The 25,949-nt window shown below is 55.0% G+C and overlaps 1 protein-coding gene across 2 annotated transcripts in view; it reads right to left on the reverse strand.

Annotated features, from left to right (window-relative positions):
* Window positions 1-6,005: 6,005 nt before the first annotated feature.
* ACOX3 (acyl-CoA oxidase 3, pristanoyl) overlaps window positions 6,006-25,949 on the reverse strand; it is a 38,500-nt gene continuing 18,556 nt past the window's right edge. For both annotated transcript variants that reach the window (XM_082727511.1, XM_082727512.1), the window contains exons 10-18: window positions 24,579-24,701; window positions 22,933-23,053; window positions 20,119-20,241; window positions 19,837-19,950; window positions 16,253-16,368; window positions 12,520-12,694; window positions 11,086-11,153; window positions 9,031-9,117; window positions 6,006-6,581 (exon numbers count right to left, since the gene is read on the reverse strand). In XM_082727511.1, coding sequence (XP_082583637.1) covers window positions 6,462-6,581; window positions 9,031-9,117; window positions 11,086-11,153; window positions 12,520-12,694; window positions 16,253-16,368; window positions 19,837-19,950; window positions 20,119-20,241; window positions 22,933-23,053; window positions 24,579-24,701 — 1,047 coding nt within the window. In that variant the 3' untranslated portion in view covers window positions 6,006-6,461. The remainder of the gene's footprint in view (window positions 6,582-9,030; window positions 9,118-11,085; window positions 11,154-12,519; window positions 12,695-16,252; window positions 16,369-19,836; window positions 19,951-20,118; window positions 20,242-22,932; window positions 23,054-24,578; window positions 24,702-25,949) is intronic.

Genomic DNA, 25,949 nt, shown 5'->3' on the forward strand with positions numbered 1-25,949 from the left:
TGTAGCTGTGACGTCAGTGGGAAGTGCATCTCCTGCCAACACTACACCCACGTCCACACAGAAGCACCAAGGAATGACACAGAAAGAGCCAGACTTGGGTATGAGGCCCGGTGGCCATCCTGGGGTTAGAAACCCATGTGGGCAGCCGGCAGCAGGCAGCACCCAGGGGTGGAGTGAACCATCCCCCAGGTCCCTGGCCCTTGATGGCTGGGTGTTGAGGGTACACACACAGATACAAAGAGCCAAGGGGTGGCCATCTGTGCAGGCCCAGGGTCCACAGAGAAGGGCCAGCCTGCAGCCACAGGAAATTCCTGCTGTGGACGGTCTGGTCCCTGGAAAAGACCCTCTTTTGAGGTGGAAGGACTGGAGGCCAAGAGCGGGGCTGGCCTTTGGGCACCTGTGGGCAGCTGGTGGGACCACACATGGTCATTCCTCATCTTGGCATCTTTTTAAGGGGCCATGGGATGGTACTTCACCTGTCCCTAAGGCCACTGACCCACCTCCGTTCTCTCCAGAATTCGGGCCCATAACAAAGGTGGGAGTCCTCAGACTCTGCACATCACAACCGCCCACTGTGCTGAAAGAAATGCAGAGTCCGGGGCACCTGGGTGGCTCAGTTGGTTAATGCCTCTGCCTTCGGCTCAGGTCATGATCCCGGGGTCCTGGGATCGAGCCCCGCGTGGAGCCTGCTTCCCTTCCTCTCTCTCTGCCTGCCTCTCTGCCTACTTGTGATCTCTGTCAAATAAATAAATAAAATATTAAAAAAAAAAAGAAGAAATGCAGAGTCCTAGGCCCGGCCACAAGAGTCCCGGTCAGTGCGCCGTGGGCCCTCCCACTTGACATACTGCCTCTATCAGCTCCTGCAAACCAGCAAACAGGTATCTCAACTTAGGAAGGAACAAACAGCTTTAAGGAAGTTAAGAAATGTGCCCCAGGCCTCACAGCCAGTGACCAACCACAGAGGACTTGAACCAAAGCTGGTCCTCTCCAGAGGTGGCCAGCCACCTCTCCAGGCTGCCAGGAAGAATGTCAGGCCAGGGGGCACCTGGGTGGCTCAGTGGGTTAAGCCTCTGCTTTCGGCTCGGGTCGTGATCTCAGGGTTCTGGGATCGAGTTCCACATCAGGCTCTCTGCTTGGCAGGGAGCCTGCTTCCTTCTCAGTCTCTCTCTCTGCTTGCCTCTCTGCCTACTTGTGATCTCTCTCTGTCAAATAAATTAAAAAAAAAAAAAAGAATGTCAGGCCAGGGTTTTTATGGATGATGACCTAAGGACATATTCTTAAAAACGTATTTTGTTTTTACAAGCCTCACTCTGGAGTGAAGATGAAGAATTTTGGGAGAGGTCAGCAATGTTTGCAAATGCCATTGGGGCACCTGGAACACACACCTGGGGGTGAGTCTCACGTCTGGTTTTCTCGCCCCAAGCCTCTGGCCTCTGTAAGACCCTAGTCGAGTTTTCTCTTGTGAACACCATAGGCCTCCTTGCTCAACAGACTGGCAAACCTACTCCCGTGAGCAAGTGTGTGAGGGGAGTAACTGCTCCTGTGCCCTTTCATGGGACCAGCACTGCCTTCCTCTGGGCTTCACGAAGCAGAGCCACCTCCCTGGGCCTCTGGGCCATCTAGCAAGACAGGACCAGCTGAGGTCAGTCTTTGCACTGGAAGGGAAATAGGGTGGGGGAGCTTTCCCAGCAGCTGGTAGGAATGGGGGTCCTCCTGAGACTTCCTGACCTCCTGGACTCAGGACCAATGCCCACAGCCCAACAAAGTCCCCGGATAATCAGTTTTCAGGGATGGCAAGGGGCTGTGACTAAACATGAAAGCAATCCAGGGCCGCATAGGCTCACTGGGCAGCCCCATGTGGCCAGGAGTCCCCAGTCCGGAGGCGGCCGGCATTCTCCTGCTCCTCATGGAGAGTGGACCTCCCGCAAGTGTAGTCAGGAGCCACCCGGCTGAGCCGTTCTGTGGATGCCCAGGGGCCGGTTTGGCGCTGGGGCTCCATGTCAGCCTGTCGGCCCAGCTTGTGGTCATGGGCGGTTAGGCAGCTGGTGGCTCACGCACCTGGAGGCCACTGCCCAAAATTAGGTGGCCTCCTGTTGTCTTCAGATGGGGCCCACTGGGGCACCTAGGTGGCTCAGTGGGTTAAACCTCTGCCTTCGGCTCAGGTCATAATCCCAGGGTCCTGGGATTGAGCCCCACTTCGGGCTCTTTGCTCAACAGGGAGCCTGTTTCCCTTCTTCTCTCTGCCTGCCTCTCTGCCTACTTGTGATCTGTCCATCAAATAAATAATAAAAATAAAATCTTAAAAGAAAAAAAAAAAAAAGAATCAGATGGGGCCCACCGTCTGGCAGGGCACACTCCCCGCGGAGTCTGGGGAATGTCCAAACAGCTGCATGAACCAAGTCATACAGAAAGGGACCTTGTAACAGAGATGCACAGCCTTGTGTGGGGCCTGGTGTGGCTGGGTGCTGGGTGGTCACTGACTTTGTGGAAGGGGTGGTCCCAAGGGCAAGACCACCTTCAGTGTTTTGTAGGGGATAAAAATAGACTTGGGAAAGGTGACTAGAGCTGAGGTCAGGCTACCGGAAGCACATCAAAAGGGATGGTCCCCAAATGTCAATAACACGGCCCATGATAACAGAGGGCCCAACGGCCACCAAGAACCTTAGCGGCTACGAGAAAGACCTTGATCCCAAGATGTTAGTGGGCTCTCAAGGATGATGATGGGGTTTGGGTGGGTTTTTACTGTCTTCTTTATGCTCCAGTGGTTTCCATTCATATCCGCCCAGCCAGCCCCATAGAGCCCCGGGAGCCGGGCTCCTGGTCTGCTCGCAGAGGAGGACTCCCACTCCACAGCCTTTGTCCTTGGGGAGTCAGAGTTCCAGGCACAAGCACATGCCTGTGTGTGCGGCCCAGAGAGAAGGTCCCTGGCTTGGTCCCCTGCCTTGGTCTCTCTTAGCAATCAATCCCCCATACAACATCACATCAATGCAAACCACTGAAGGCAATGTCTGAGTGTCTGAGACTGGACAGAGGCGCTCACTGTCAGCTGTAAGGAGACTGTTCTGGCAAGACCAGTAGACATTAGCCAGGAAGGCTAAATGACTGGTAAAAGTTTTGATAATGGCCAAACCATCACTATTTGCCAATGACATATAAGGAACACCCAAGAGAATCAATGTAAGACTATTATAACTAAGTTTTTTTTTTAAAAGTGATCATTTACAAAGTAAATACACCAGAGCAAGGAAGCTTATTAAAAACAACATGGAAAAATGGTCTTAGATGGAGAGACTACTCACCATAAAGATCTAAATTCTGATAGTAATTGATAGATTAAACCAAACCCACAAATTCCAAAGAATCTTTCATTAATCTGGGGAAGGGAGGGCACTGTATTTGACAAAATAATACCAAAGTTTGCACACCTAAGAAATTTTTTTCAAAAGATGAGAGAGGTTTTGTCTGCTTCAAAGGATACCGGAAAGTATGAAAGCCACACTCATGGAAATCATAGGAGCTAATGTGAGAAAAGACAATAAAATAGAAAAAGGCAGAAATGGGCCCAGGAACATCCGTGATTCCGGCATTTGCTGCAGATGGCACTTCTGGTTAGGGCCAGCCACCGGGATCCCTACCTTGCATTGTATCTTGAAGTCAATTCCTGGTCAACAAAGCACTGGCAATACACGCTGGAAGAAACAGATAGGTAGAAATAATCCCAGTATGGGAAAGAACATTCCAAGCACAACCTCAAAGGGCAAAGCAGGAAAGGTTCTTAATTTTATATAAGATTTCAAATTCTATTTTAAACTTCATGTTAAATCAAAAAGAAAAAAAATTAATACAATCAAAAGGCGAAGGATAAACAAAGAAAAGTGATAGATAATACATATGTCCCAGGTTTATTATTCTTAGTATATAAAGAGTATTTTTAAAATCAACAAAAATATTGTGACGCCTAAAGTCTCCATTAGGCAAAAAGCGATAAGTGGCAATCATCCTGAGCACATAGAGATAGCCCATAAATAGTTGGGAAGACATGTTCAGCCTCAGTAGGGAAGAGCATATCTGCCCAGGGAGCCCCAGACTGGACACCACTGGGAAGGGTAACAGAGCAAAAAGGCAGGTGCCTTCCTGGGAGGAGTGTGATAATGTGGAGACCTCTCAAGCAGCGGCCGTCTGTGGGCCAGGCCTGCGTTCTGTGCCTTCCTTGCTAGCCTGTGACAATGCTGACAAGGGCAGAGTGAAGCAGATTCTGTCGTTCATGCTGTTTCGTCATGGGCACCATCTGGCTCTGCCCGGCTCTCACCCTGTGCTTGTCCATCAGGCTGTTTCACCTCTGACTTGGTGTTGGTATCACAAGCCCCGCCCCCAAGGCACTGGTCTGGGTGCCCCAGCTTCCAGGAGCTGACCCATGCACAGAGCTACTCCGGGCAGAAACTCTAAATCTCCATATCCCTCAGGAGGCTTGTTAAGCTTGTATATCCATGCTGCTTGACACAAGAAGTGCCTAAGAAGTGCCCTTCAGCCTGAAAAAGGGTCTAGAGGATGGCCCCAGGCTCTGTTAGGAAAATCGCACACACAGGAAAATTGCACACATACAGGAGTACACAAGCACACAGAGGGCTTCAAGAATGGGGTGCCGCAGCACGCCACCAGAAGACGGGATGAGCTGTCCACTGGGCTCTGACCAGTGGGGACAAGACAGTCATCTTTCCGGCCTCAGAGCAGCATGGGTCAAAACCGGTATGAACCCAGGACAACCATGAACCCCCTTCTGTGACCTCTGGTCCCAAAGGAAATGATACGTAAGCAGTCATTATCACTCAAGAGTGGAGCTGTGACATTTTCCTCTTTGATGGTTTCTACATTCCTGAAATAGTGCCTGATGGCCATGTGCTGGCTTCACAAACGACATCAGAGGCCAGCAGGCCGGAGGGTGTGCTAGCTGCCATCCATTGTTCCCAAAGGACAGGCGTGACAATGCAAACAAATCCTCTGAAAACCTGCCCGAAGGATGCTAACGGCCGAATGAGCTGCACCGAGGACAGCCTCTTGCAGCTCCTGGTAGAAGCTGCCCACCCCTCTGGAGTGAGTGTATTACACTCAGGCAGGGTTCTTCCCACTTAAAACTACAGCCCTGATACTAGCAAGGACCTGTTCTGTGCTGGGCCGAGAATGTTGGGATGGTTGTGTGCATTCTGGGCTGGACCACCTCCTGGCCGTGTTTGGCCCACGGCAGTGACTGAGGTTTTCAGGGTCAGTTTTCTCACCTGTAAAATGGGCGTGCTTGTCAGACTCTCCCCACCCAGTGTCTGGAGGTCCAGGAGATGGTGACGATGAAGTACCTGCATCCAGTAGCGCTCAATAAAAGCAGCCCCTCTCACCCACTCATGTGTGCCTGGCTGCCCTGCAGGGCTGAGGTGGGGTCGGTTTCCCTTTTTCTAGGTGTGATAACTGAGGCTGGAGAAGTCAAGGAGCCCCTCTGGTAGTTTCCAAAGCTGGAAAGTCAGTCTTTAATAAAAACGGGTCCTGCCCCCGCCCCTCCCGTGCTCAGAGGCACTTGGAGCTATTCCGAGATAAGAAGCCATCCCCAGTTGCCTGGCATGGCCTGTGCTCCTTGGGTGCCTGGGCCATGTCTGCCTGCTCCGCTCTGAAGTTTCAGAGTGGTGGCTGATGACAGAGAGGAACCTGCAAGCCAGGCATGCTTAGTGGGGACCCAGGAGCTACCGTGTGGGGGTTCGTCCACCTCCAACCTGGCCTCCACAGGAAGGCAGGTGCGCTGGTCCACAGGGCGGGGAGCCGCCAAGCAGCACTAGGCATCCTGCCAAGAGCCTCTAACCAGAATGAAGGAACATGTATGCAGCCGGCAGCTCAGGGTCTTAAACTGACCAGACCTGTGTGATGCGTTTATTTTCTTTGGAAACGTTTCCTTGGTGGAAACCTGGATTTCCCCATAAAATAGATTTTCTTCTCCTTAGAAATCTCAAAGTACAGCATTCAGGTAAGCTTAAAATAGGATTTAATTCCATGATAAAGTCAAACCAGTTAACAAAGAATCAGGTTGGCATTATTAAGCACTTAGTGAAGCAGAGCTTTGTAAGAAATCTCAGGAGGCGGAAGACCATTGGCCCGGAAATGCCCTGATTATGAGCACGCGGCCTCCTCTCGGGCATGTGAACACAGCATGTGCGATGTCCTCATTACCAAAAAAACAGACCATCAGGAAGAGAGGTGATCACATGGATTTTCTCTGCACACAGCAAATCTGGCAGAGGCGTCCTCCCGGCACCGTGCTGGGGAGCTGTCCCCGGGCGGTGGGGGGAGAGGCCAGTGCAGGACGAGTACGGCTATGTTCAGAAAGCAGCGGTGTTTCCAGCATCATATGGAACTAGGATTTGAGGTCACCGTCTTTGCCAGCAGGATCAGCTCACTTAGATTCAGCTGAGTGTGTGATGCGACTATAGCTTTGGTTTCAAACTTCCCATGCTGGGCTTCCTGATGGAAAACTCCGCCCACCATGATGGCCTCTCCAGCACTTTGCTTTCCAGAAGGACAGCAGTCCAGAGGTTTTTATAGAGCTACAAGAAATAAGCACATACATGGGTAATAAACAAGGTTCCTCACAGAGCCGAGGAGGGAGTTGCTGAGCCCCTCATACACACTTTTTGCTGAAAACACAGAAAATCCTCTTGTCACTTCTTAGAAAATTTTAAGATGATTTCATTTACATCAATCTTTTTTCCTCATGGAAAACAACTGGAAACATGTAATACTTTAAAACAATTTATGACGACAGCTTTGGATGCGTCCTTTCCTCTGGGGACTCTTGTAGGGGGAGGCCCACATGGGCTCCGCAGGTGAGCGCTGGCTGTCTGCTCTGAAGCGTGCCCTCTCCCTCAGTAGCTAGGCTGGCAGACCACCTCCTCCAGCAGCTCACACCAAACCCTTTCCACCGGGCTGCCCCGTGGGAAAAGCAGAGCAGCGTCTATATGGGCAGAAGGCCATGCACATTGCTGGGGTTCTCCATCTGCCCCAAACGTGGCACACAGGCTGGCAGGTCTCCAGTCCATGGAGCGAGGGAAGGGGCCTCCTGTGTCCCTGGCTGGCCTTGACAAATTCAGCTTTTTTTTTTTTTTTCTTTTTTAAGTGGGCTCCACACCCGCCATGGGGCTTGAACTCACAACCTGAGATCAAGACTCACACGCTCGACCACTGAGTCAGCCGGGCTCTCCTTACTTCGAAGAAGCCAGTGTCCCTGCGCCTGCTGAGTGCACTCCTGGGCCCCGCCAGGCACACTCAGGCCCACTTTCTTCACACAGGTTACATATTGCAATTTGGAGCCTGATGCTTCAGGGAATGGCTGTCTTAGCCTCTGGCAGCTGCATGTTCCCTTAAATTGCACTTCTCACCCAGCAGCGTCTGGTCAAACTGTGTGCTGTATATACCTTCCTGCCAGGCGGGGCCTCAGGAGTCCACGGTGGACTCCAGAGCCGGAAGGAGCCCGCAGCACAGGGACGGCCCCTGCACACCAGCCACTGTCCTACCTGGAGTGGGGTTGTCTCTACAGGGCACACAAGGGGCCCAGTGAGTCAGCTGCCCTGGCTCCTTCTGTACCCGCTAACTCTCCTGGGGGCTCGGGGCCTCACATGACACTGTGTCCAGGTCCTCCTCATTGCCTGCCAACCTGCATCCTGGTCATGCCCCCATGGGCAGCTCAGCCCCCCTCCTGCAGCCTTACTGGCATGTCCTTCTGCGGGTGCTCACTGGGGCCCTGACCACACTGGGGACTGAGGTCCAGTCTCCTGTCTTCTCTCCAGGTGGTAGGTCTATACCCACATCCCGGCTCTGCTGCTTCCTGGCTGGGCAGCTGTGGGCAGGCCACCTGGCTTCCCTGGGTGTTGGGTTTCTCCGTGGCAAAGCATGTGTGTAACAGACACCGTGTGGGACGGGCCAGAGGACAGCAGGCCTCCAAGGATGATACTGTCCTCATGCCAGCCTGGAGACTTCTTCTGTCCTATCCACCCTAGGGCCCAGTACACCATCCCAAGCCCAAGTGTGGCCTGAGACTGGCCATGGTCGGGGTGCCTACCCCCTGCCCAGGAGAAGTCTGTTCCCCTGAGCATGCATGGAAGGCTCCTGTCCCCTCAAATTCGGTCTCCAATGAAACACAGCTTGAGTGGAAAGTGGGTTTTTCCGCACAAAGAACATGGCCTTGAACAGCCTGTAGGGGGTGCATTGCTGGGAGGAGCTGAGGACACAGCATGTAGGGACAAGGGCGGGCTCAGGAATGAGCACTGTAGGGTGAGATGGCAGGACAAACTGGGGGCACCCGCCTCAGAGAAGAGCTGAGAGGCAGCCTTCTGCTTAGATGCAATGGATGGAAGTGCTCCACGCAGAGCGAACAGCAGGTGCAAAGGTCCTGTGGTGGGAAAGCCTACTGTCATCAAAGAATAGAGGGGGACAGTGAGGCTGGAGTCCAGCAGGCAGGAGGAGCACAGCATAAAATGACCTTGGAGGTCAGGTCACGTAGGCTAGGGGTGTGGGGATGAGGGACGTTGGTGGGAGGCTCAGCAGGGGGCAGTCTGACAAGATCACTTGAAGCAGTCATTCTGGATGGAGCATGGTGGGGCAAGGGAGATTGGGGAGCCAAGAGGGGGCTGCTGGAAGCAAAAACACCAGGGATGAGTGGTCAGTGGATAGAAAGGGTCAGGAGCCAGCACTGCGAGAGGTCAGGAAGACCCAGCGCTGGGAAGGGCCCCTGGGGTTTGTGAGAGCAGGGGGACGGCTGGAAGGCCCAGCACTCAGCATGGGCCTGTGCTGACCCCAGCACCCTGGGCCTGTGAGGGCGGGGCTGCCAGCCAACATCTGGAAGAAAGGTAGGCTGGGGTGCAGCTAACCCTCCCCAAACCAGCCCCCACTCCTGGCCGCTCCCTCTGCTGCTGCCTGAGAGCATCAACATCCCTGGCCCATGCCATCATCTCCACCCAGCAGTAACTGCCAGCAGCCCCTGGCCCTGGGGGGACTCACCTCGCCGTTGGCTCTGCCAATCGGTGAGTCTAGGACAAAGTCGGGAGGGGCGATCACGTCCACCAGGGCAACAGCATCGTCTTTCAGCTGTGGGAAAACAAAGTTCATTCTCTTGGCAACCCCCAGGAGTCTCCATGGCGACTGCCGAGAAACAGAGCATTGGCCGTTTGTTGCTACAACCCGCTAGCAATGACCCGCTAGCAACGGTAACCCCAGCAGACGCATGTGAGGCTTGGTTACTAATGCATTATCTTCCCGCTGGCCTGCATCACAGACTCCCTCGGTGCGTGTCTGAATATTTTCTCCATGTTGCTAATCACTCACAACTTCCAGTGCGTTAACTGTTTCTCAAGGAGGGAGCTGCTTGTAAAAGCAGCTCAGCAGCTCACTAACGGGGCAAGCGTCCTCAGATTCGTGTGTGAATCTGCCTACTCCAGGCAGCTGCCATTCCAGCAGAGGAGAGCACGTCCAGAAAAAATGTGCCGGGGTGGTGTTTACAGGCATCTGGGAAAGCCGTGCTACGAGGACTGTTGGGTGCATGGTGGCTTGAGGATGTCCCCATTCCCTCGTGCAAGCAGTTCTCCAATAGGACATGTGAAATTTATGTAAGACTCCTAAGAACATTCTTGAAATGCAAAAGGATTTTTTCTTAAAATAATTGTGATGCGGCCCCCAGGTGCACCAACTGGAGTCCTGGGGTGGGACAGTTTTGGCAACGCAGAGGGAAAGCAACTGGCCAGCCAGGACTAAGCCAGTCCATCCAAGAGAGGGGGGAGCACAGCTTGTGGTTTGGGTGCTGCTCGTGAGTGTACCTGGCCCCTTGCTCCGCAGCCACGCGCCCTCTGCCCCTTGGCTCCTGATGAACGAGTGCACCCACCTCAGATGTAACTGTCCGCAGAGCAAGGCCCTTGTCCAGACAGGGGCCGGCACACCTGCCATGTGACAGCAGGAAATGGTCTGGCTCAGTGGCCACCTCTGCCGTGGTTGCACCAGTGCACCCACAGATAATGCACGAGTAAACTGCGGGATGAGCACCCTGCCCCCTCCACCTGTCTGGGCCAGAGCCCCTGGAATGGCAGCAAGGACCTGGGCCTCCCTGGTGGCGGATGGACAGGATGTTTCAGCTACATGACTGTGTGTGTAAGCACCAGCCTGCCCAGGCCCCCAGCCACGAGGCACAGGTCCCCAGGGATGCAGCTGTTTGAGAGCAAGGGGAACACACCTAGGAAACCCTCCAGTCATGGGTTTGGACAGGAAGTATGCATGGCCGCACATGGGTGTGGCACTGTCATGGACGCACGCCGACCCAGAATGTCGGGAGACCAAGGGATGGCCACTGGCAAGCTGAGAATGGGGGAGGTTTAGAACCAATCAGGGGGCTGCCTGGAACCACATCGACTCTGAGCTCTGAGAGGGAGAAAGGAAGTGGCAGGTCGCTGGTCATTTGAGACATCTGATAAAATGATTTCCCACCATCGAGAGGAGAGATGACTCTGCTAAGGATGGTCACCCAGTCTGGCAGCACCAGGATGGGTGGCCTTTTAAGTGTAAGTGGGTGAAAATCAAAGACAAATACCCTCAGTCACATGGGCACATGTCCATGGCCAACAGCTGTGGGGGCTGCAGTGACCAATGGGATGGCACAGCTCTGGCCATGTCTGCCCCTATAGAAAGGCTCCCTGGACAGAGCACCACGAGGGCGCAGAGTCAGGGTTTGGCCCACATGACCTTTCTGGGGACAAAGATGAAAGAATCCCGCACACAAGAAAAACACCATGAGATAAGTTTAAGCTGGAGGCTGAATCCCTTGGGAAGCTTGAGAGAATTACCAGGGCGGCTGTGAAAAGTGTATTACAGAGTGTGGACTCTAAGATGATCCCTAAAAGTGACTCTTTGCCTAAGACCCCTGACATTGGCGCATTTTTCTGTCATCTTCCTGTTCTTGTTCAGCATTGCATAGACACATGTGTGTGCAAAGCAAAGATGTGTGTCACCCTGCAGCAGTTACACATAATGTGGGGGAATCGTGATGACACAAGAGTGATCACTGCTCACCTTTGAGCACAGTTCCAGGATGGCATTCTGGATCATTTTACCAGCTCGCTCACCAGAGAAATAGCCACCTGTAAGCACAGCACTGGTTACAATGGGGTCTGGTACCCTATGTCCACCTTAGCCCCCAGGTGCTTTGTATGAGCTCTCCCCACTGCAGGAACATGCTGGCCAGGGCCAGGTTCCCGTGCCCCTTTCCCATCACTGTGCATGTGCCAGGAGGTCACAGTCAGGCCAGGAGACATCCTCAACCACCACTACCCCCACCACCACCATCACCATTATCACCTCCACCACTGTTATCACCATTACCCCTACCATCATCACCACCACCATCATCACCATCATCGCTATCATCATCACCATCACCATCATCATCACCATCATCATTACCTCCACCATCACCACCATCATCACCACCACCACCATCATGACCAACATCATCACCACCATCACCATCATCACCACCATCACCATCATCACCATCACCATCATCACCATCACCATCATTATCACCATCACCACCACAACCACCATCACCTCCACCATCACACCACCACAGTAGGTTTGCCGTGGCATCTCATGGGGCCCAAGGCTGTGGCCTGAGCATTTGAGCGCACATTTGCTATAGAATCTTTTGTTGGATTTTTGTGAAGGAAACTGTCCATCCCTCAGAATTGTCACTTTTTAGTGCCCAGTCCCCTGTCTTGCACACCACCACTCCCTAGGTTCGAAGTCTGCTCTCCCCTTGTAAATCTAGCCATTTGCTCTCACTGCCTCCACAGGGCAACACCATCCCTAAGCAGGGAGACTAGTTCTTGGCAAGGGGAGTAGGACAAATGGTCTCACTTCTCAGAAAGCTGTGATAGACACACAGGATGTGAACAGATACACAGCCCGTCTATATCATTAGTGTGTTTTGGGGGAGATGAGGGAAAACAGTCTAAAGATGCTCCTTAGAAGGACAATAATGGAAACAGACTCAAGCTTATCACATTTTTCACCAATCTGCTGGGAATCAGCCCCCAAACCACCTCCTTCAGGAAGCCCTCCCGGGTCCTCAGGCTGGACCTTCCTGAGGGTGCCTCCTAGCAGCTTGGGCTCGTGTCTATCTGGGCCCCATGGGCTGGGAGGCATGGGCTTCAGCTTGCCATAGACCAGCTCCCTGCCTGACTAACATGGGCCTCCTGGAAATATTCTCTGAACAGGAAATAGACTTCAAGGGGACCCTGGACGAAAGGCAAATGTTGTCCTGTCCTAACACCACTTTCCCTCCCATGGAATCTGGAATCCTCATCTGCCCCCAGGCTCCTCCAGCCCATGAGGAATGCTCAAGGAAAGCAGTGGAGGTAAGGACTCAGAAGGAAAGCCAGGCCTCCTAAAGAAGATGTGGCTGGGATCCAGGGCGGGATCAGGTGCCCTCCGCAGGGGCCTCACCTTGGTAGAGCAGGGCTGTGTGCTGGCTCAGGGACCACAGGGCGTAGAGGGCACTGAGGCGGCCCAGCACGGCCCGCAGCCCAGGCGGCACGTGGGGCTGGTGTGTGTACTCGTGGAACCGCCGCACCACAGTGAGCTCCAGGAATGCGAGGGCCAGGGGACGGCAGTAGTACACCTTAGAACAACAGAACACAACATGGAGCCGCCAGCCCCTGTGAGCCAACAGCCAGGGCCGCAGTTCCAGCCTGGGGCAGGGGGCAGGGGCAGAAACCATCAGGAACACAGACCAAGGTGGGCGCTCCAGCGCAAGGCCCCGGGCGGGACAATGACACCAAGGGAAGCCAGGCACGAAGGGGGCAGGGCATGAGAATTGCCTGTGCGCAAACATCAGGAGAAGGCCAGCACCGAGAGAAGGCCAAGGCCAGCATGTGTGTGCTCCATGACCTGGGAAAGCCTGATGACTGCTCTCAGCTTGGCCCCACCCAACACGCCCAGGGACAACCATGCCAGGCCCTGGCGCAGGAGGTGTGAGGGCACACGACAGTCCACTCCTGCACTGCACGCACAGTGATGGCGCTCCACGAGCCCCCGGCCACTCCAGGCATGGCTGCACTCCTCCCCAGGCCATGGAGGAAACCCGTCTTCTGTCCCACTCATGTATCCACCCGAAGCCAGGGCGGCTCCCTGCAGCTCTGACGCGTACCGTTCCCAGCCAGCCTACATTTCCAGGAGTTTTGATGCCCGCTATTTGTGGGAGCAGGAGGTCACGGCAGGTCAGGTCCTCTGGTCCCAGTGTTTCCTTTCTCACCTGCTCCTCCAGATCCCGTTGAGTATCAGCAGCTTCATTAGGTTTTCTTCTCCTGTCTCTACCGTGTCATTTTACTGGATTTGTTCTAATGAGAAGAGTGCGCGTGGGGCCTGACCTGCACTGATGAGCTGTCCCATGGCGTGTCCCGGAGCTGTGACTACACCTGCCCCTGGCTGGCGTCTCTGGTTGTCAGAACTCAGGGGTGCGATGGACATCTTTGTGGGCAGAGGTGGGGTACTGCTGAGCAGCAGACAGCGTACAGGACGCATGGATGGGTCTGGGTGGAGCCTCTGGACAGAGCCAAGGCTCCGCCAGGCAGGGACAGACAGTGAGGCCACAGACCTGTCTTTAGGCTCCTGCGGAGTCCGCTGACCCTCCAGTGCCAAGATGTTAACCTGTCCCCTTGGGGGATCTAATGTGGCCTGGGGTCAGTTGTCTGCAGCTGCAGCAAACCTGGGACGGCTGCTTGCGGAGTGCGAGCGAGCGCTCGAGGGCAGGGCAGTCACATGCGGAGAGCCCCAAGGGCCAGCCCCTACTCCCAGCTCCTTCCCCTCCCATGAGCCTCCACCCCCATGAAGCCCTAAACCATCAGATGCAGCTGTTGGGTCCTGCTGTGCTCTAATTCCTGAGGATATCTGCACGTCAGTAAATCATCGACACTCCAGGCAGAAAACGAACTCCTCAGTGCCCATGTTCAGACCTCAGTTCACGGAAGAGGACCAGGCCCCAGGGATGGCACTGGGTTCCAGGCCGGCCCCAGCACAGCTGAGCTGGGTGACCCCAGGCATCTCTCTTGGCCCCGATTGCCCGATCCATCAGAGAAGACAGCAGGAAATGACCCACGTCAGGAGACCCGGGTGCGGTCAGGGGAGGAGAACACGGCACATCTGCCTTCCGAGGTTGACAGCTCTGGACAGGGAGTACAAGGCTCTGGGGGTTCGGGGCCCCACCGTTCACCTTATTACACATTCTTCCTTTGAACATGGGAGGGTACTACTCAGCCAAAAGAGGCAATAAACACATCTCTCTTCTTTTTAAAGAACTGTGTGTGGCCCGCTTGCAGGAGGCACAGAGCAAGGGGCAGCTGTTCCAGGGGTGGTGGGAGGGGATAGGGATAAATGCCCCGCCCCCACCAAGTGAGAGTCCGCTCGCTCCATATTTCCACGCAAGCAGCCACTGACTGCTCCAGAGGACACAGCAGCTCATGCCCCCACGACCTGCCAGACACCATCCTTCCCCCACATGTCCCCGGGATATGCTCAGCAGCTGCTGTGCCAGTGGCTGGTTCCCTGGCCAGGGACCCTTCTCTGCCGGGACACCCTGCTCATCCTGCTGCACATGCTTCCCCAGTCTGCAGCCCATCACCTGACTTTGTTTACAGAAATGAGGAGCGTTTACACAGTCACATCTGACTACTTTCTATCTTTTACAGCTTCTGATTTCCCATCTCAAGAAGGCACGTCCCACACCGAGGCTACCCACACATTCTCTGAGTATTTCCTCTTGTGCCTGGGGTTGCTGCTCAGGGCACCGTATGGGAAGAGGCTGTGTTCTCCCAGGGCACACATGAGCATCCAACCCAGGCCATGAGAGCTGACCTAGGGCTGGCTCTTAGCGGGCTCCAAGATCCAGATCCCAGCTCAGCTGGCCTCTCCTGTCCTTTCCTGTTGAGCGGCATACTGAATGTGCTGCCACAGTGGGCTTTAACAGAGGTCTAAAGGGGAATTATTTCTAAAACAGCTGAGCCCCTGCCTGAGGTCCGTCATCAGGGCTCTGGGCATGGGCCAGCTGGCAGGGGTGCAGAAGGACAGCACCAAGACCCACAGCCACCTCCAGGCAGCTCTCCAGGATTTGGATGCAGTGGGAATGGGAGCCTCTTGTGCCCTCCATTTCTCTGGGGCCTTGGCTTGTGACTCCAGGGGGCCCTCCGTTTCTACTCCCTAACAGGCAGGGAATGGGGTGACATGGGACAAGCTAATCCACTCCCATCAGTGTCCAAGGGACTAAGGCTACAGCGGCCCCAGCCATTCTGGAAGATCATTACCATACTCCCTACTTTGGTTACCATAGCACTGAAATCAAGTTTACTGACCGGGCCTCCTGCTGAATTCCTGTAAGGCCTGGGTTCGAGTTCTCAATCCAGGCCTTTCCAGTCAAGATGCCATCCTGTCCCCTCACCTCCACACCTGGGGCAGGTGTGTCTAGCAGGTCCCAGGAGACGCCACTGGCTTCGCTCCTGGCCACATCTACCCCAGTGCTGAGGCCGCCCATCACAGCATAATAGGAGGGCTAGAGTTCATTCAGGGGAGATGGGCAGACGTGGATGCTGAGTTCTCAGAGGGCATGAGACGAGCCTCACAAAACCAGGCCGCGGAGAAGGAACACCACCAGTTCTAGAAACTTATGTTTCCTTTATCCGTGCTCTCCCAAGCAACAGCCATCACTCCAGATAGACAGGATATATGGGTCACCAGAGCCCAGATCCAGATGCCAGGAGGCATCTTAGAGTGGGCTGCGTTTCCACAGTGGGTTCAGCCCTGTCTAAGCCTGACAACCAAAGCCATCCTGGGGCCATTCCCACCCAGGCTCCCTGAGAAGGGTGGTAATGTCCTGAGAGAGCCAAGTGTGAGTCACCGAGCAGCCGCTGGTCGGCTGGGAGGGACCAGGGCTGGGGTCCCATGGCCCAGTGTCCCCGGTCCCACCGTGACGGCTCTGGCGGCGTCCAGATGCCACCAGACACTCTGAACACAACACCCACCAACCATTAAGGTCCTTGCAGCTCACCAAGGCACAGGGTGGCCACGGTCCTAAGGTCACAGGGGCCAGAGGGCTTGGCTGCTACCACCACGACAGGCGGCTCACCGAGGCCATGGCAGCACAGGAATTCCAAGCAAATTAAAAAAGCAATTTTCAAAACAGATATACCTGACTGTTGTTTCTTGCTTCAAAGTCATTGCTTCCTGATCTTTTCTCCTGCGTTAATTTCTGATGACTCTCACGGAGCAGGTAACAAACCAACCACTCGTACGCCGCCAGGGGGACTTAAAAACAAGAAACAGGAAAATGACAGTAACAATGAAGCACCCGCAGCCTGCGAGCACTCCCCCAGGACGGGCAGCTTGAGAGCATGGGGCCATTTTGGGGAAGAGCCTGTGAGACACAGACGTGGAGGCACCCGGAAGGCACCCCATGTTCTGCACTATTGCAGTACCCAGAGGCCAGGGAGCCGCAGAGCCAGCTTTAGGGAGAGTGCCTTGTTTGGGAGAGTTGCTGGTTCTGGCTGATGCTCACGTGTTCGTCTGCTGGGACATGGTGCGCCCCCTCAGTGTCACTACGGATTCCCACATGCCCCAGGGGTCACTGCCATAGCATTCCAGTGGTCCCTAGACCTGCCGCTCCTGCCCCACCTCCCAGTCCTGGGGTTCCTGGGCCTCATCCATGTCCGCAGAGCACCAGACTCCACAAATGACACCTGAACTCACAGCGTCCTCCTACCTCTTCACCCTGATGCCCAGGTGCTTCAGGGAGCCCCTCAAGGCTGGCCAGCCCCCTCCAACCACCTCCCCGGCCTTCTACCCTGCCCCTCTCCTTCCCAGGCTGCCCCCACCCGGGGCCCATTTTCTGGCTGATCTCCCCCTCTAAAGCAGAGCTCTTCAACCTTGGTGTGCCCAAACAACAAGGCGGGGACGACTGGCCCCAGCTCCCTGGCTGGCACGGCCCAGGTCTGGGTGTTGCCTGCTGTCTGTCTGTGTTCCCACACCCTCACACTCCTGTGTGGCTAGATGTCCCCACACGACCTCCTCCAAAGGTGCAAGACCTGCCACGGAGCTGACTGCCAGGGAAACAGCTAAGCTCTCCCTGTGTGTGTCGTGCCTGCGGGGGTGCTCAGAGTGGTGGCCCCCTTAGCACCTGGCGGCCAGCCTCTGGTACCTGGCAGCCAGCCCCTGGCAAGAGTGAACCACAGCCTAGGCCCTACTAGGCTCCACATGGGGCTGACCACATCCCCACCTCCATGTACTACAGGGGAAACTGAGGCTCAGAAAGGTTCACTATTGAGCCCTAGGTCATGCCGACTTCAGAGCCTAAGTTCCCCAGGGAACAGGATGCGACTTGAGCCCACTACACTGTGCACGCACATAGCTGTCAGCACCACACATGGTGAACCACAATCGTTGACTGTTTTTGCAAATCAGCCAGCTTGAGGAAAACAAACGGGCCTCATGTTGCCAAGTGACAGTACGGATCTCAAACACACAGGAACATCTGTGAGGCCCATCCTCAGCATGCACGCCTGAGTGAGAATTGAAGGAAACCCAGAGATAGCCAAAGACAGGGACCATGCCCCCCGCTCCCTCCCCAGATAAACGACTTGTCCCCTGAATGAAAACCCTCAGACCTTCCCAACAGGCTATGCGCGGTACTGAGAGCTGCCATCTCTGGTCCCACAGAGTGCGAGGCTTGTAAAGATTTCACATCGTCCTTACAGCAGATCCCATGGGTAGAGGCCAGGGCTGACACATGGGCTCGGAGGACCACAGGCCCCAGAGACGAGGAGCCAGTCCCGTGCCACCAGTTCCTTCATCCGCGTGGACAGTGACGTTGGCATTCAGTGTCATTTGCACTGCTGGAGTTCTTATTCCATTTTTTTTCCCTCCAGAAGATGTTTTCACTTTGTTGGATCTTGCAAAAACCAGGGCACTCACAGGAAAAACAGATGACGCAGCCTGGCCTGTGTCCTGTGGCCACCGCACAGATGGGGTCCACGTGCATAGTGTCCACGAGGGAGGCGCCAGAGCAGAGCACCCCGCGTGGCCAGGAGCTGCCAGACGGTTTGTTTGTTCTTTGGTTTATGGTAATGGTTTTAGGGGGAAAAATGCTGGTTAGATTGATGGTATGAGAAGCATGAGCTCATTTTCTAGTGTTTTCTGCAGCAACGGTTGGTTGGGGTGCTCTGAAACCATCTGAAATAGACCTTCAGGTGGGTCCCACATCCCATGGGCACTTGACAAAGGCTGGTGAGGACCTGTCAGGGGGCTGTCATTGGGAAAACTGTGACAGACTGTGGTGACCACCAAGAAAACAAGCACTTGTGGGCAGAAGCTTCCTGGATGAAGATGATGATGGAGGAAGCAGCTGGGACATCAGCCCTGCCTGAGTTCTAGTCTTGCTCCGACCGCTGGTGCCACCTGGCCAGATGGGAGCAGGGTATGTGGCTGGGCGGAGAGTGAGGCGGGTGCCCTTGGCACCCACAGCAGGTGACACTGGGAAGCCACGGGCTCTCGGCCCCCAGACCCCAGGGGACACTGGCTCTGTGGTCTCCTGATCCAGACCAGCTGCCCCCCTCCCATGCCAAAGGTGCTTGGAGGAACAAGGGACATCCTTGTGGTGCCTTCCATGATGGAGAAGAGGGTGCGGGTTGTTGAGTGTACCACGGCGGCCAGTGGATCCTGAGCATGGATGCAGAGCTCAGCACAGTGCAAAGCACCCCACGATGTGAGTTCCCATGTCCCCACGAGAGCCTGAAAGAGTGGATGCGGCTCTTCCCGGGTGCAGCCAGCAGGCTGGGGTGGGGAAGGGGCACCCCCTCACTCTCCCGGTGGGGCCCACACTGGCAGGTCCCTGGGGGGCTCCGTACAAGGGAGGCTCCTGCCTGGTCCACTGGGACATGTGCCCACAGGGGCAGTCTCCAGGGGGTATGGAAACCCACGTGAAGCACATGCCCTCGGGGCTCATGGGTCAGATGGCAGTGAGATGAGTGATGTTCCAGCTGTGGCTGCAGGGGCTCAGGGGAGGTGAGGGTGCAGGCTTGGGGCAGGAGCAGAGGGAGAGGACCCCCGGATGGGACCGGCACCTGAGCGAGCCCCATCCCCCCCAAGCTGCCCCACCCAGGTCCTGGCAGCACTAGCCCCCCTCCTCCACTGCTGCTGCCCCATCCGGGGTACCCTCTTCTCCTGTGTCCCTCTGTTCCCAGAGCAGCCGGAGTGGCCTTTTCTCCAAAATAACATTCAAGAGTGAATCAAAACAATGAACACACAGACCCAAGTAAGTGAGCGGCTCTCTTGCTCTGAGTCAAGGGCTTCCCATGCCCTGGATTACAGGGGCACTCAACAATCATGGCCAAGCACGATAAGCACAGAGCCCTGTGCTGACTGCTGCTGAGCTGAGCCTCTCAGGGCTGAGAAGGGTGAATGTGCCACGGGCCAGGGGCCACAGAAGTGAGGCCAGCGAGGCTAGCATGTGCAAAGGCCCTGAGTGGGAGGACCCCGGGTTCTTGTGAAGACAGCTCAGTTTCAGGAGCAGCCGGCAGGCTGGAGACCAGCTGCCCAGTGAGGCAGGGACAGGACACAGAGCCCCTCCCTCTCCATCCTTGGGGAGAGTCGACGCCTAACTCAGCACTACACCCAGGAGGGGGGGGGTCTGGATGAATGCAGGGCCCACCACGGCCCACCTTGCTGCACAGCAGGCAGGGGGATTGCGGCAGGAGGCAAACGGGGAGACGGTATGCTCACCTGCAGAGTCCAAGCAGCTGTCGACGCTCGGGCATGTGAACCTCCGACCAAGGATATCGGGGTAGGCTTCCAGAAAGTCCACTGTCCTCAGAGGGCTCTCGATGCGAGCACCACCTGCGAGCACATCAGGCCCTGGAGTGACCACCCACCCCACCATGCTGGGTGCCCCCGACGCCGGTCAGTCATGCTTCAGAACGCACGTCCTCCTGCAGACACAGGGACCGCCTCATGGGGCCAGCGTGTGCGGGCCGACCACTCTCCCATGAGTGCGGGGGGCCTCACCTTGGATGTGGCGAGCCAGCAGGCTGAGCAGGTAGCTGCTGGTCTGCTGTAGCAGGACGTTGTTGTCCCCTTCGTACGTGCAGTTAGGGTCATTGTCATTCCGGAGGTCACCCAGCCGGTTCACTACAAGGAAGCCGTGCACCTCGTCACTTCCAGTGCATGTAGGAGCAGGACCCACGCCACTCCCCGGGAGCCCCAGCACCGAGACACAGGACTCCCAGGCTGCCCAGCACCACCCACGCCTCCCGCAGCTGTTCTTCCCAGCCACTGACCCCATGGCGCTGGCAAGCAGGAACACTGAGAAACACCCCGTGTCACCCGCATGTCCCTCTTCCCTGTGGACACCAAGCTTCACACGGTCAAACGCCAGATCCCAGGCATGGGGGTCACTGATGCATGCTGCAGGGCACCTGCCTACCCTGTGGCGAGTTCATCTTTTCACACAAGAAATTTCATATATCTCGGGCACCTGGGTGGTGCCATTGGTCGAGTGTTGGACCCTGGATTTTGGCTCAGGACACGATCTCAGGCTGTGAGATCTAGCCCCACCTCGGGCTCCATGCTCAGAACTGAGTCTGCTTGGGATTGTCTCTCCTTCTCCCTCTGCCCCTCCTGCTTCTGCGTGCTCTCTCTCAAAACAAATAATCTTTGGGGCGCCTGGGTGGCTCAGTGGGTTAAGCCGCTGCCTTCGGCTCAGGTCATGATCTCAGGGTCCTGGGATCGAGCCCCACATCGGGTTCTCTGCTCAGCAGGGAGCCTGCTTCCCCCTCTCTCTCTGCCTGCCTCTCTGCCTACTTGTGATCTGTCTATCGAATAAATAAAAAATCTTTAAAAAAAAAAAAAAAAAAAAACAAATAATCTTTAAAAAATGTTTAAATAGGGCGCCTGGGTGGCTCAGTGGGTTAAGCTGCTGCCTTTGGCTCGGGTCATGATCCCAGGGTCATGGGATCGAGTCCCGCATCAGGCTCCTTGCTCGGCGGGGAACCTGCTTCTCTCACTGCCTCTGCCTGCCTCTCTGCCTGCTTGTGTGTACTTGCTTGCTCTCGCTCTCTCTCTCTCTCTGGCAAATAAATAAAACCTTTAAAAAAAATACATAAAAAATTAAAAAATAAAAAATTTTTCAAATATCTCAAGAGAACTCTCCGTTCTTTTGTCTCTCCTACCAGTGAAGGGCCCTGATTCCTTCAAATTTTTTATAAGGTATGCCTTCTAGAACCTCTTATCTGGGTCTCCTTCCTCTGGTGAAGAATGTTCTCCACATGGGAGGCTGGGTGGGACAGGATGAGCCAGGAGTTAGAGGAGTGGGAGTCCCAGGCTCACACCGCTGAGAGCACAGTCCGAGCGGGTGTGAGACATCCTGCAGCAGCCCTGGGGCTTGTGGTCACCTGGGACATGCTGATCATTTCCACCCCCCGACCCACTGCTCCCTGCCACAGACCAGTCTACTGAAGCAACCAGGCATGACTACTAAGGAACAGGTCACAGTTGATATTAAACCCAGACCAGCCCATCACATCTACCCCACTGAGCCCAGCCTTGCTGGTTTCAGCCCAGCGTTTGTACTCACAACACCTGACTCGGTTGTTTATGTCCTCTGCGGGGCTGCCCGACTCCATTCTGTATTCTAGTCAAAGCCCAACAAAGCGAACTATTTATTGCGTCTCTCTGAGCTGTGACAACAAACAGAAAGTACGGAACGTTGCACAGAAGACGAGATATGTAAGCAACTTGGATGCAGGCATGGTCACCCGCTGGTCCGTGGGTAATGGGGAGGCACCACGTGGTGGGAGCCAAGGAGCCACTCCTGGCCCTGACATGACAAGCACCTGGGGCAGGTCCTTGCTGAAAACACATAATTGTCCACAGACCATCACCGAGATGATCAAAGTTGGCAAGAGCCTAAAATGCTTGTGGGGTCATTAGCCGAAAGCAAGGTTTCTGCCAATTTCGTTGTTTGGAACGCATGTGTTGGTCTGCTTGAACTAATTAGATTTTACCAATTATTGAACACTCGCACACAGGATGTTTGCAAATAACAGCGGCAACTACAATAATACTAAACGCTTCAACAATAACCGCCAACAGAAGTCACTGGCCACCTGTCACACATCTACCACCGCAGGGAGCACTTAACGCGCACTCACTCATGTGACCACAGTGGGAACAATCATTGTTATGCACCACAATTGTCCCCAGGCTACAGGCAAGGAAACTGAGGCCAAGTGAGGCTGGCTAACTAGCCGGGCTGTGCAGCCAGCGGGGGGTGGCAGAGAAGGACTTGGTCACAGGCCCTCAGCTGCTCACTCTCTTAACCACACACCAGCTGCCCAAACAAGGGCCACTGCCAAAGCAAACCGTCTTTTTCTAAGTTGAAGAATTTTTCGGCGGGACAAAGCTTGGTGCCGGATTAATGCCAAGTCATTAAGCAAAGAGTGACAACAAAAACACATAGATTCAGATAATCGACGTTCCACTGGGGGGCTGGCGGGCTCCGTCACACAGCCTCCCCACCACCCGTTACCCCAGAAGGAGACCGAGAACAGGAGGCAGCAGTGAGTGGAAGCCTTTGTCTAGGGGGGTGGCAAAGCTGCTTTGGGAAAGGCCAGCCAGGGAACATTTTAGGCTTGACAAAGACGACTTGACCCTGCGTGTCATGCGAACACGGCCACAGAAAATTCACGAACAGGTGATTAGGTGTGGTTACACTCTGATAAAACTTTATTCACAAAAACCGGCGATTGCCAACTTTGGCTGGCAGGCGGTAGCCAAAAGCAGGGCTGTGGACTGAAAACCATCACACACTTCAAAACCTACCAGCCAGATAGCCATGTCCTCCACATGCCTCTCGGCATTCCTGAATTCCCCGCTGGGCGGTCCATGAGGCCAGCGGCTTGCCCGCCGACGCCAAGGCGTGGATCTCACGTCCGAGCTCTGCCTTGGGAGAGGAAATCCAACAAGAACAGGTGAAAAGAGGCTCCAACACTGGAGGTCAGAGGTCACTTCAGCCCTAGCGTCAAAGTCTTGTGTCCCCTACAGTCCAATCTAAGACACCCGACAGCTGCAGGAGAAAGAAAGAAACCCAATTTTAGCTTCAAAAGGGGGGGGGTTCGTCTCAGAGTGGACACACTGGCGTACAGATGGTTTCACAGCCGTGGAAACAGATGGACCAGAGCTCTGTGCAGCAAATAAACTCCAGGGGCGTGAGGATGATCGCAGGCATAGAGCGCGAAACATAAACATTTCAACTCAGTGTAGGGGACGCTTCTGAACCTGAAACCAGGCAGAATCTGATGGCAGAAAGAAAAGCAAGAAATCAAACAGGAGGTGGAGACAGGGCCCCCTCTCTGAGGATGGGGGCGGGCGGGGACAAGCTCGCAGGAGACTGTGCAGGGGATGATGATTTGCAGTCGACTCTGTAAGGCTATCCTTGGCCAGTGTCTCTGGGCCTTATGGATGTTACAGACACCCTTCTGCTTCCACCGAACGTTTAACAGAAAGAATTTAGAGAACGAGACAAACACACGCCTGCTGAAGAAGACGATCCCTTCTACCAGTATTTTCAACATGAAATAAGGGCCACTTTTAGGTCCTGGCATGCCTCCGTGAAACCGCAGAGTTTCAGAGAGAATAAAGCATGCTTATGCTTTATAACGTTATTAACAGGAGAATGAGTCCAGTGTCAGCTGGCAAAGGTCTCGGTGACTCATGCTGGGGAAAAACATATTTAATCCCTGATTCCCGAGGACCCGTGTGTTGCCGAGCAGCGCAGCCTACTGGCTGTCTCCACACCCCCCAGCACCCCCTGACTTCCTGGGTGTTTGTGCTGAATATTCCAAAACGTGCTAATGCAATCCAGGCTTTCTAGGGGATTGTATGTAACATCGATCTGCAGTATTTCAAGTCTGTTTTCAAACACGTTCCTCGTGATTCCCATTTTGCTCACGCCCAGGAGGCAACTGAGGGGCCACGAAAAGGCAGCTGCAAACTGTTTACACAGAGATCTGCCAAGGATGACTGTCGAAGCTGAGCTCCATGGACACTCACTTGCGGCACAAATCCTTGGTGGTCAGTTCGAATCCCATCAGCTGGATTCAGGCCTTGACAGGGTTGTTTATGGAAGGATCAGAACCATGAAATCCACTGAGGGGCCGGTAATGAGAATTTGGTAAAGTCATCGCATTCCCGAAAGGAGAAGGACAGCTGGACCCGCGGCCCGGAGTGGAGTCATGTCGGCACATCCTTGCTACCCGGGAACACGGACAGCACCCCAATTGCCCAGATCACGGCAAGGATTCTGGGAGGCCCAGGCAGGCGGCCACAACTCGGGGGGCATCTCAGAACCCCAGAGGGCCGCCACAGATGGACAGATGTTTTGAAAGACAGGCTGAGGGCTGTGCTGTTCGGCCTTGGTAAGAGTTAGGAACAGTAAAGCCCACAGAGAAAAGAGCACGGGAGCTCACCTGCCTGGCACTGTGGTCAGTCCCTGCGAGGCCTTGCTGCAGCTCTGCCAGGTCTAGGAAGAGCAATTTCGAGAAGTGGTCCAAGGCGTAGATGGCGGCCAGATAGGGAAGCAAGCGCCACTGCTACAATCAACAAGACACTCGTGTTAACATGTCACACGTCCTCACAGGGAGCCCCCCTCCCGCACCCCTCCTGATAACCAACCCCACGATAACATATCACACATCCTCGCTGGGAGCCTCCTTCCCGTACCCCTCCTGATGGCCAATGGCTTTGAGGCCCAGAGGAGAGACCAGGGGCAACAGGTCGGGAACAGGACCTTGCAGTTGCAGCCACGCTTACCAGGAAGGCCCCCCCACTGGCTGGTGTGCTTCCAACCCAGCTGGTCCCTCCCTACCTGCCCACAGTCTTGCCCACAGTCTTGCCCACAGGTGCGACCCCTGGGCACCGTGCTCCCCATCTCAGCACACGGTGACTGGAGCAGGGACTCTCAGCCCATCTGCAGCTATGGAAACCAGCCCCCTGTGCTGATAGTTCATGCTTTGTGGACCTACCAGGGATCAAGCGATCCCTTTCCAGCCAGATGGGGAAACTGAGGCTCACAGGGAGCTAGAAGTCCCCTCAAGGCAGGGAGGGGGGGTCTGTTGCATGCACACCGCTGCATGGATGGAAGGGGGATAGAGGAAAAAGCAAGAAAGGACCTAGGAAGCTGTCACCACCACCATTGACATGGCCACCATCTATTCCTTACTGAGTGCCGAGACCCAGACACCCCGCCAGCTGCTTCCCATGGACTAACGTATTTAATCCTCACAAGCAGCCCAGAAGGAGGTGTGAGCAACTCTAATTTATTAATAAGAGAGCCAGAACTCAGGACACAGAGAGGCTCAGTACCCTGCCCGAGGGCACACAGACAGTAGTGGGGAGTGGGGTGAGGAGCCCAAGCCTGTGGCTCGAGCAGGCTCTCCGACCGCTGACCACCCTCAACATCCAGACAGTCAGGGGCACTGAGCTCACAGAGGCCATGGGACCCGCGCTGGAGGGGATGACGTGTGCCCAGTCATGACCCCGATATTCTACTTCTCCTCTTTTATTATTAAAACCGGCTCACAGCCATGGTAAGAAATGTTAGAAGAAGCTGGGACTCTATTATGATTCCCTCCAGCTCTCACTTGAATGCACCTGTGCTTACACAGAACTTGGCCCAAGACTGGGTCAGACTTGCTGCTGAACTCAGACAGGAACCCCCTCAAGGGAATGGCAACGCCAGCCCACTGGGAGAAAGCCAAACATGTGAGGAGGGGTGAAGGCTGGGCGTCCTGGCGCCCAGGTATACAAGAAAGGGGTGAAGGCCGGTGTGTGAGGAAATC

The sequence above is a fragment of the Mustela nivalis genome (genome assembly GCF_964662115.1).
Source record: "Mustela nivalis genome assembly, chromosome: 4".
Classification (NCBI taxonomy): Eukaryota; Metazoa; Chordata; class Mammalia; order Carnivora; family Mustelidae; genus Mustela; species Mustela nivalis.